The 12,141-nt window shown below is 37.8% G+C and overlaps 1 protein-coding gene across 4 annotated transcripts in view; it reads right to left on the bottom strand.

Annotated features, from left to right (window-relative positions):
* The window catches only part of PALLD (palladin, cytoskeletal associated protein), a 206,732-nt gene that overhangs the window by 21,831 nt on the left and 172,760 nt on the right, over positions 1-12,141 (bottom strand). For all 4 annotated transcript variants that reach the window (XM_035890899.1, XM_009635319.2, XM_009635320.2 and 1 more), the window contains one exon: positions 389-524. In XM_035890899.1, coding sequence (XP_035746792.1) covers positions 389-524 — 136 coding nt within the window. The remainder of the gene's footprint in view (positions 1-388; positions 525-12,141) is intronic.

Below are 12,141 nucleotides of genomic sequence, written 5' to 3'. Positions count from 1 at the left end.
AACAGGGCAAAAGGTAGAATGAGCCTGGACTGATCAAGAGCTATGCATACGCTTACTGGCAAGACACCCAGTGATGAACAGTCAAAAGCAAATGGTCTCTGAGGCTGAAGAAGCCCTTGCGGTACAGACTGTGCAGGCTTCTTATGTGAATTCATCATCTTCGAGACCCCCCCAATTATTTTGTTAAGTCCAAGTAAAGTTGTCCAGCAGGAGAAGGAATGATAGGCCAAAATGTACACTATCATTCCTTATAGAAATGCAGCTTTGGAAACGCAATTAAAATTAATAAATACATAAAACATAACAACAATTATTTTATATGCAGCGTATCTGAGAAACTGCTCATGATGCCCACTCCCATTCCACGAGGTATTTTATGGTTTTATACCGGTTGCCCGTTGTTCAAAATGTCTTCCTTGAAGCGAAGTTTTCTTTCCAGATCCTGAATTACAGCATCTTTTGATCCTTGAATCTCTTCATCTGACGCTATCCTAGCAGTTCTGCCTGTTTTCTTGGGAAACCCCCTGCAAAACAATACAGGAAAATTCATGAGTGTTCCTGAAATCATTGGTGTTTAGGAATTTTTCTAGAGTCACTACTATTAGTGAAAAAAACGACATTGTGTCTTTGAAATTAGAGGTCTGGCATCTTACTTATTGTGCTGTCCCTTCTAACTCACATCACTGATTAAACGGTTGGTTTAAGGACAAAGTTGAAACTATGCTTTATTTGTGCATTAGTTTTAACTAATAGGGCTCCAGATTGTATAGTGGTGGCTGTAAACACCATAAGCTCAAAGAGGAATCTGATGAGCAATGACAATAAAGCAAGTAAGAGGAAACATGAAAGAGAAAGCATGACTAGATAAGTGGGGATGGAAGATAAACTAGGTTCCTATAAAGTACTAGATGGATGAAGATCAGAAAGATGTAAGACAAGGCAGTTAATTATTAATTTCCTCTATTATTTATTAACTAATTCCTTGTTACAGCTTTTCAATACACAGTGCATGATTTCATGTTTATTCTTCATATCTCTATGAACACATACCCAGAAGGAAACATGCAAATGTTGTTTCTGAAAGAAGAGCCATTCACAGAGTCTAGGTTACATTGGCAAAAAGAAAAATCATCCCTATAAAGCAGTTTTCAGCAGCAGGGTTTCACAGTGGAATAATAGCAACCATTCAGCAGTTTGCCTTCACAGGGCTATGCTATTTCTCATACCAGTCTACAAGTTATGATTGCACTTTCAGGATGTCTTGCTCCCATTTTCTGGAATGGGACAGGAAGTTTTTTTTTCAGTCTGTGCTAATATTTCACAATTTTCAGTAATGTGATGGCTCTATTGCTGGAAATGCCCAACAATGGTGGTTTCTAATGGAGATCAGTTGTTCTTACCCAGCTGCGAAGAAATCAACACTGCTATCAGTATTTGAAGCTTGTAGCACACCCCATTTCTCCAGTGAAGTCACACATTATCGTTTAAAACAATGATACTGATTCAGTATTAGTTGGGTTTTCTTTTTAACTTCATCGACTAAATGGGGCTCAGCCCATCCCATGGAAATGACTTATGCAAAACGTAGAAGTGAATCAGGTAAATTGCCAAACTCGCAGATGACACAGATGGAAAATGTCAGACCAGCATGTAAGGGGTAAACTTCTTTGCAATACACAACTTCATAATTTAATTACCAGCACCAAAATGTTAAACAAGAATCATATGGAGATAACAAATTTTGTTGGATATTGCTTGGTACTATGTTTCTTTAACACAGAAAAAAATTCATTCTTCAGCAAGCGTTTTCAATGGTAATTTTTAGCATTAGTTAAAATGAAACAATACACATATGCTGTCCAAAGCCAAAAAAGAATGAAGAGAATAGATGGAGAAGACAATAATTGGAAACATTTCTGTCTAAATTCCTAAAACATTTCATATTCTGTTACTGAAAGTAAATTTTAAATGGGAAAATGGTGAAGTTCTTGTAAAAAGAACTGCATTTTCACATTGAATCACAGCCTGATGTTGCAAAGAGCCAGAGAACAACATCCCTCACCCTAGAAATATTCAGCCATTAGCTGGAGATGTTCTCAGTCACCAAGCAGAATAATTCCCTCAGCATTCTGCTGGGGATGTTCTCAGTCACAAGTAAGAAACAAAGTCTCCTCTGTTCTGTTTTGGGGAAGAAGTCAGGAAAATTATCCCATCTACAGGTAGGCAAGAGAATGCTAAGGGGATGGGATGAGGTCTCTCCAAGAAAAAGATGCTTCAATAAGTGAAGAAATTTGGGGACAGCAAATGTAAAGGAAGATATGGAAGGACAGAAGGTGGGAAGAAGGGATTCAGAAAGTAATGTCCCTCAGGAAGGCTGGACCAACTGCTGGAAGGCTGGTGGAAAGGTGGCATCTGTCTCTCTCCTCACAGTCTTTCCCTTCAACTTCCAGTCTCTTACCCCACCCAGCCTAGCATTGCCATGGAATAATTTTTTGTCACTTTTTGGATGGGGACACAACAATAAAAAAAATATCCAGCCAACTTCAAGGCAGCAAATTTCAAATTTGGCTTCACCTTGAAAAACCCCTGTACCAGTTTTTAATGGAGACATGCATCCCACCTTGAAAATTCAAAGTGATATATTAAGAAATACAGTTTTCATTTCACATTCTTACAAATTTCATACTTGAATGATAAAAAGAGTCTTAGCAGAAGGCGGCCCGCTGATGCCTGGCACTCAATAGGCTGTAAAGGTAAAATGTACATTTCACCCAAGAAAGTCACAACAGTACATGAAGAGGGGGATGGGGTAAGTGCTCTGGAGTGGATTTCAAGTAACACGTGAAAGCATTTTCTGAAGCATTATCAGTTATCTCTGAAAACAAGCCCCCCTAAGTAAACACACCCATTTTTAAAAGGGGAAGGAGTACCAAGAGAATTACAAGTCAGTAAGTTCAACATCCATACTAAACATAAGAAAACAATGTTACAATCCATTTCAAAACAATATAGGATAATAAGGAAATTAAAATTGAATCCTATCAAACCTCACAAATTTCTCTCTCTGACAGGTTGAAGGGCATACAGACAGGTAAAAAGAAATAGCTTTGATACAGTTCAGTTTACGGCTTCTGAGTAAGCCTTCAGGAGCTGCAGTAAGTTCCCCGGTAAATCAGGGAAACAGAATCTGGCTGAAATTTCTATTGTATGGCTGCATAACTGTCTGAGAAAGCTATTCGGAGAGTAGCAATGATTTTTTTTGTTTCTATCAAACAGAATATAGACCAATGAGGTCTGTCAAAGGTCTATGTATACTAAGTTCAGTACTTAGTATTTCAACCTTAGCAACAGGAGTAGTGAAATGAAAAAGCACACTTCTCCAATTGGCTGATGGCACTGAACTTGCAACTCCTTTGCAGGTAACAACTGTCATTTACAATAATCTTCATAATTAGTCTAGAGGTCATCTACTGATGATGAAACTCAGGAAAAATGTTCAAAGCATGACTGCAATACAAATGGAACATTAGCACTAACATATTAAGCACTTCTCAAGAATCTGTGAAATGAAAACTTGGACAATAATACCATTATTTCTAAAGAAAAAGAAATATAAATCTGGGATACACTAGCCTAAGACTTAAAACTTCATGGTGTTCCTTTATTGCTTGCTGTTGGACACTGAATCCAGTTGTACCACTGCACTTCAAGAAAAATAAAGCAAATTGGAAAGTTTTAGAACAAGAAAACTGTCAGATGGTTTTAAATGCACAGCTTTTGTGACAAGCTATGTCTCACAGACACACACAGGGAAATCTCTCATTTGTTTAGTCAGGAAATGAGGAGAATGGAGATAGAGAGGTGAATCAAACATAAACTGTCGGAAAATAGCTGACATTCAATGATTCTCCATGTCCACTGAGGATGATAAGTAGACAACAACCTGAAGAATAACAGGCTTAGCTTAGACAAAAACGATGTAGAACTCTCCTCTCTCCACCCTCCAGCAATGACAGTTAAACACTGGAACAAGTCATGTAGGGAAGCAAAGGAATTTTATTTAAGAACAAGTTATGTAAATATTTCAGCAATGGTGTAGGGATCCCTGGTAGCTTTGAACAGGAGGGGCAGACTCCCTAACAACCTTCCAGACCTCTGGTTATCTGCCAGAACATCCTGAGCTTTGCAGAATGGGTGTCATCCAAGACCTGGTCAAGGCAACTTGCCTGAAAAACAGGTTCTCTTCTCTTCTGTTACATTTACAAATAAGTATGTAAGCAAGGAAGTAGTCAGTTTAAAAAAATACGCATAAAAATGAGTATCAGTCAAAATTTCTTCAAATGCCTTTAGAAAACCTCTCTCTTTCTCTTTCAGGACTACTTTAAATTGGGACCAAAAAAAAGATGTGCATGAGGAAATTAATTCTTCCTGCAGATGCTCTATTTCCACCCCCTCTTTAGAATCTCTTTCTTTCTCTACATATATACACTTTAAAATATGTACATACATAGATACATATGTACATACACCACACACCCCCACCCCCCCCAAGTTAGGTCTTAAGACACATTGTCGAGATGAGTTTCAAAATGGCTACAAGGCAATAGCAACAAACAGAAGGTCCTTGGTAAATCTATCCTCAGAAGCACAGATCCATTCAGCTTGAGAGGTAGTTTACATGTCAAGAGAGCCTGGCAGCAAACTTTCTTCAGCTGCTTTTGCAAATATTTTTCACCATCTTTACATGCCCTTATCTGGATGCATTGAGTTCCTAAAATTTGTCTCCTCAGTGACTCAGCTTTCTTTTCGTCTTTTCTCAGGGATAATATCAAACAAAACGTTCTGCCAATTCATTTGTGTATTTGTATGTTCATTCTTTGCCTGATGCAATTTTCAGAGTATTTCTGAGCGCTAAGGTAGCAGGAGATAGCTGCAGAAGGCATATTTCAGGATATTGACACCATTAGCCTCGAGCACACAACCACCACCACAAAAATGTGCAAAGAAATGATCAACCATGGAGAATCAGGCTAAAAATTCACACAGATTTTAAGCACCTCTGAAACATGCATCACTTAAGTCACCAAGGGCCTGAATACAGATGTAGATAAAAGCACACAAGTCTGATTTTTTTTGGTTTTTTTTGGCTGAGTTTTGTTGCCAAAACTCAGTCATCTTAATTCACACAGAGATTTTTGACAGCAAAGATTTTTGCAACCTTGGCTTGTCTCTCTTTAGTTTTGAATATTTGCCCTAACATTTGTTTAGAAAGAAGGCCAAACCAGCAGTATTTTTCATGTTTTAATTACACAGAGTGCATGCTGGATGCAATTCCCTCTTTTCCTATGTACCTCTTACAGTGTAAACAAGGGCAACAGGCTGGCTGTTGTTATCCTTCCAAGAACAAATTCCTGCTTGCAGCCAATATGGCTCAGTTTCACAGAAATCCAAATCAATTCTCTGGTACTGAGGTAATGAACAGTAACTTGATTTTTCCTTTAAAATGAAAGCCTTCCAAAAATATAGCTAATTCCTGCCCATTTAACACATTTTTCACTTACTGTAAGACCAAAGTTACTATAAGCACTGTAACAGGTCACAAACTTTGAAGCTGCAGCTGCATATTGAAATTGTTTTAGTCTGATCTTGTCATACACGCTATGGAGCCCAGGAGTCAGCTCTGTTCAGTACTGTGATGTTACATGCATCTGAATTAAGGGAACACCTGAGGCACAGACCTGACTAAGGATGATTTGCACTAAATGAAACAAAGGTAACAAAAGTTCAGCCATTTCTACCACCCAAGAAAAGGTTATGAAGCTGTAGTTGAGAGAAAAAAAAAAAATCATGCCTCAGCATTGGATAGCATCAAGGCTGACGTGAATAATATGTATTTCTGAGCAAGTTTGATCCTTCTTAATGACTACATAACACAGAGAACAAAACACCTACAAACTGCATGCCTATCACCAAAAATCTATTTTTTTAAGGATTATCTTTAAAAATGCACTTTTACTCATTAAAAGAAGAATGACTGCTTTTTCATTCTCTTGTTCAGTACCTTCCCCATCTGAGCAAGTTATCCCTCTGCCTCATGCTGCACCGGTTAACATAGATACATATAAGTGCCATTTGTTTTTCAATAGATGTCCACAAATTTGGATATCAATTTAAAAAAATGCTACCTTTTTCTGGAACAGGTAATCTTATCTGCATTTCTGAATGTTACCAATGTTACGCTAGAATTGGTGTTTAAGAAGAAACTACTAAAGCACTGACTGCTCCTGAATGTAGAAATGGCTGGCACAGTCCCCATTGTCCTGTAATCTTGAGAAGAACAGGCAACTGGCAGAAGCATGTGAAGAAAAACCTACACTGGACTGAGAAAAGGTAATATGTCCAAAATATTAACCTTTACTCTGGTTGATGAAATACTGCTGGTTAAGATCACCACAACTATCAAGCACCATACCTGGCTTTTACATTTACAGACATTTCTGTGGCATTCACATCTGCTTAAAATAAGGAAGTCATAACATTAAGTCCTTTGAAGAAAAAATCTGCAGACCAGAAAAAAGCTACCAGGAAAAAGCTGCAAAGCAATGCTACAAACAGCCTCTCTCTCTTTTCAACAGAGAGGTATCTGTACTAATTCTCTTAGTTAAGTTCACTTGTCATCTTACAATATTCTTAAGCATCTGCAAATACCATTTAGAAAAAGAACTGGATAAAAACATATTGAAAATTAAGACTTCCAGATGCAATGATTGTCAGGATACAGTAGGTCAGTTATTTTGGCTACTGTCTGCATGTCTCGTGTTAAACCCTTGATCTCTACTTTTCAGCGACTTTAATTGATTAGGTCTGGGCACAACCTGGATTTCAAGGTGCAAGTGGAACAAACATGCATTCGTTGTATTTCAAAAAAGCTGATATGGATATGTATTTTATGTTAATCTTGTGCATGTACATAATAAAAAAGTGTTACATTATGCAAAAACAAAGCCCCCAATATGAGCTGTTTCTTAGCACAATCAACAATCTGATACCACAAATAAAAACACTCAGGTGTTGGTCTAACAACCACAAGTAGTATCCAAGCCATGGGAAGAGGAGGTACAACACAGTAAATCAAGAAACATTACACAAAAATGGTCTAATGGACAGGAGCAATAGCTTAAGAAAATTGGGGGTTGGGAATGAATGCAAACCCTAATATTTGCTGGAATTTTTCCAGTTACAGAAATACTTGTCTTCAGACATATTCTCCTGAGATCCAGGGATAACTCCAGGTACAACTACCTAGCATACAGAGATGAGGTGAGCTCCCTCAGAAGCAAGAAAACACGACCTTTTTCCTCATTTTGATGCTGGAATTCTTGATCGAGCTACTTCCTCCTACATCTCACTATTTTCATGTCAGTCATACTGTAGGTAACCTCCATTATTTACAGTTGTGACAGACAGAGCTTACAGAAATGGGAAAAGTAAATGTCCAGTCTACAGAGGCCAACAATACAGTTTACTGTAATATGAAAGTTGGCATTTGTACTGGGAGACCGTTGAAAGCTGTAAGATAAAAAGATGGAGAAGTGCATCTTTTCCTCAGAGTGGTCACCATCATTGCCAGCTGACTCAAGGAACATAAGGGTTGCTAAAATATTTGCTTCAGTGCCACTTGAGACAGAATTCGATGGACAAGTCACAGTACACAGCTGTAAGAACAAACCAGCAGCTCTGATTCAAAGCAGGAAAAAAGTGCAGATCTCTCTCTGATGTTGCTATTCTCATGATTCCCAGAGAATTTCCTTTAAAATTTGGATTTAAGATTCTAGAGATCATTGAAACAGCAGTTAAATTGATTATGTAGGGTGATAAAAGCAGCTTATTTAATTACATTTTACAAGATACTTCAGACGATCTTGTCTTCAAAACAATGTTTTCTTTTCCATTTTCCATTCTCTTCCAGAAAGTATTAAATCTAGAGTCATGTTCTTTCACCAATTCTGTACAGTCAGATTTTTTTCTGTTTGTGGCTAAGGTAATATTACTGAAGATATCTACTTTAAGAAAAAATCTACTTTAAGAAAAAGTCTACTTTAAGAAAACACTGTAATTTTTAAAGTTGCTTTCAAAAGGTTATATGTATAGCTGGCAATACATGGTTTTTATACTTAGAAAGCAATTCCATTTCTCCAGGTTGGATGACTCCACATCTTTTTGTAGCAGGATTTGTATTCTTGTTATTTAAATATTCACTAAATAGTCACTAAATCTTTCTCGTGGGATTAATTTTGCTTTCACAAGTGCTCATGTAAACTTACCAATCTAGGTACTTCCCTAGAATTTGTAAGTATACTTATTTCTTTACATACAGATATAATTTGGTTCTTCTATGAACAGTGAATACCAGATTCTTGCTAACTGTGGACAAAACTCCCTCAGTTCTAGGTTTCTGTCACATTAACTCTGCTCCCTGCAAGTCTTTTGTAACCGAAAGATAACCTGAGTCCAACACATCCACTCATCCTAGAGTTTTCTTCAGGCAAAGAAAGAAAGAACTGAGATTTTTAAGAACAGTATCCAACAATCTTACTCCAGCCAAGTTTTACCTCAGAAATAGCTGACGAGTGTTCATAATTCCCTCAAGTGCTTAATTAGCTATGCAATTCCACCACACTTCTCTTTTGTTTAACAACACTATCGTCTAGCAAGACATGAATTTATCAAATCTGCCCCATTAATAAAAAAAACCAAAGGTTATTCCCAAGGCTTGTTCAGCTAACACCACCACAGTCACAGCCTGAAAATGCCAGGCACTACAAAGTGTTTAGTGCTTACTGGAAAGACGAGATATATTTTATTGAATTGAAACATTTACCATACAATTGTTGTAAATAAATGCTTAAAATATTTAAAGGTAAATTAGTAGGTACTAATGACACAAAGCTGTTTTCCACATTTCAGATGTCCAAATAAAATGTAGTAAATTCACAAGTAGCTGTTCCCACAATGCAGGCAAATTGCAAAAAGGACGTGTTGTTAAAAGACAACAAAAAACCCCCACCCCAAATAAACAAAAAAACCCCAGTGCAGTGTTTCCAAATCTACCAACTGGAAAGAATATTCATTCGATCAAACTGATTTAGATAATGCTGTCACTTCCACAGAGTCTCAGGGTCCAAAACCAAGGAGAATGTTGACCCTCAGCTGAAACATTAGCATGTAATATAATATATATTATATATTAATATATATAATATAAAATAATACTGCTCACGGGCTCACAGACAGAGTACAGGGATGGGAGAGAGAGTTAGAAATGTTTTGTCTGACCTGTTATATACAAGAAGAACAACACCTTGGATTAATTTTGCTTTTAAGCAGAACAAAGATGATACAGACACTGGAAAGGAAATGCCTGAAGAAAGCTGATGGAGGGAAGGTCTGACCCCATGAGGAGAAATGAAGATTCTGTTGGGTTTGTATACAACCACCGTGTCTTCCATTTTACAGAAAACTTTACTGATGCAGCCCTTGACCATCTCCAAAAATTATTACCCCCCACCTGCAGTGTTTATTACTTTACCTTTATACTGCTCCTACCACAAAAGCAATCTGAAGAAAGTAAGAATGATGCCTACTACAGTACTGATTCTGAAGAGCAGATCTGCAATTGTGCTAAGATTTAGTAATGAAAAAATCATTGAAATGTATGAAAAATTAAACAATTACTCAATAAATTCCACAGTATATTGAGATGCACACCTTATAAAAATAGTCTGCAGAATTTCTTACTCTGCCAAACAATGTTTTTTGTTAATTACAAGAGACTCTGACAAGGCTAAATATTTATTGTTTTCTTTCAGATATTTGGCTATCAGTGTCACAGTACCCAAGCCTGGCATAGAAGAGAATAAACAACCATGATAAAAAAACCCCAAATAATCAAAATATGAAGAGTGAATTACCAACCCTGAAATACACACACACAAAAAAGACAAGGCAAGAGAAAGGAGCCATGAGAATATTGAAAGCAGACAGGAAAACTGTTTTAAGAGCATGTTATCTGCCAGAGGCACGTGATACGAAAGCGTTGAAGTATCTAAATGCAATGACAGGTCCAAGTCTACTTACACTGATGTTAAAATATAACTATAAATCATAGAATCATAGAATGTTTCGGGTTGGAAGGGACCCTTAGAGGTCATCTAGTCCAACCCCCACAAATTATTGTCTAAAGAAAAAATCCTACCACTTCAAACACTGTATTTGGAGTCTCTATTAAAAAATGTATCTCCTTGCCATGAAAAGTATTTCAAACTCTGCCTAGTTCACTTTCAGCAACCCACTATAGTATTCTCAATATCACCACTATATGAGTGATCAAGCAGCAGAGACAGAGCTAAATGGCTGGACTAGCATTTTAGATGCCGAGCTAAACCAAAACTTTGAATGTTCCAATTCCTTCCTTGCACCCAGTCTGTACAGCACACTGTCAGGAAACAGTACCATCCTTTTCAACCAATGGATCTTGGAGATCATGGAATACATGGTGAGATGATAGGCTTAGGTTATGGAATACTGTGAGTGGCTCAAAAACTACAATGTCTCAGAAAGACAAATGTGTTCAAGAAAAGAGGATTTGTGAGGATGGAGCAAAAGACGAGGGAAAAGAAGCAAAAAGTTAAGGTTGGGGAAATGGGGGAAAAAAAGAACAGAGCAGAAGAGACCAAAAAGCAGTGAGGGGGAAGGGAGGCAAGTGGAAAAATTGCTCAGGAGTGGTATGAGAATGATGGGAAACAGAGTAATTTACTCTGCAAGACACATCAGACATTAGTAACCTACACAGTAAAATAAAAAAAGAGAGGCCAGGGAAAAATTGGCATCAAAGATACATAACAATTTTTTTTTTTTCATCACACAGTACATCTTTTACCATGTTTTGATGTTGTAATTCAGATGACAAATGCTCATTGTGCATATATATACACGCACATATGTATATATACATATACATAAATTATACACGCATACATTCAGTATGGTGAACATGATCCAGCTTCCATCTGGACTACATTTCCTGAGGGAATGCAGGCCAAACAGCCAACCACCTCATCCTCAGCTCAGAGCCTGAGGCTGTTGCCTTGTCCCAGGGGACAGACACACCATCACATGCACACCCAGACCGGCTGCTGGGCTTGGGGAAGTGAGGGGCATGGGCAAGGGGGAAGCATCCTTGCAGAGTTCTCTCGCTGTCCAAAGATTGAAGGGAATGAGGAAGAACACAGCTAATGCCTCAAGTGAGAACACGTGTGCCTGAACATAGCATAACAAAGAAAGAGGGACACAGCAGAGGCTCGAGCTGCTGCTGTCACCCTCACAGAACACAGAAGGGAACTCTCTTTCAAGAATCCAGTTCCTATCCGGGACTATATATCTGTACTAGAGCATTTCCTGGAAAATCAGGGCTAATTGCAGGCTTCTGTGGGCTGTGCTTACCCATCAAGCTGTCAGTAAATTAATCATGCAACTTTCAGCTGTCAGTATCAATAGAGAAGCTCAGCCAGTGCAAAGGACACAGTAAGACACAAAATCACAACTATTATGAGTCCAAGGGCAAACTGCACTATTTATTCATTTTTCTCCTAAACCTGTTTTATGGCCAGACTCCATAATGAGCCATATAACAGAAATCAAGATAAAGAAATGCTTTTTAAAGCATATAAATGATTTATTACTTTGATATCTGTCTGCTTTCTTCCTTCTCTTCCTTTTCATATCTTGGACTGAAATAACAGAAGTTCCCACCGCAACGGTATGTAGCTTAGCAAGTCACCTAGATACTGTAGATATGTTTAGACAAACTTCTAGACAAAGTTATAAATAAGCCTTGGATACAGCTATTCTCATTTTTGTTCTCCAGCATGTCTCTTTGTTCTCTAAGGATGGAATGAGAATCTAGTGCCAGTGGAAAGACAAACTGATCTATGATGGGAGCTGACATGCTCCAAAATACTATTTTGGCCTTTAGAGAAGACAAAAGGGGAAAACAAGTATGCGGAGTTGTTAGGGGGAGGGATTCTGTTTGTTTTTATGCACTGATTTTCTAAATCCTCTCCTAAACCCGTTTCCAAACTT

This window comes from Egretta garzetta, unplaced genomic scaffold, assembly GCF_000687185.1.
Source record: "Egretta garzetta isolate BGI_Z169 unplaced genomic scaffold, ASM68718v1 scaffold593, whole genome shotgun sequence".
Taxonomy (NCBI): domain Eukaryota; kingdom Metazoa; phylum Chordata; class Aves; order Pelecaniformes; family Ardeidae; genus Egretta; species Egretta garzetta.
Note: the sequence above shows the minus strand (reverse complement) of the source record. Positions and strands in the feature narration are given on the sequence as shown.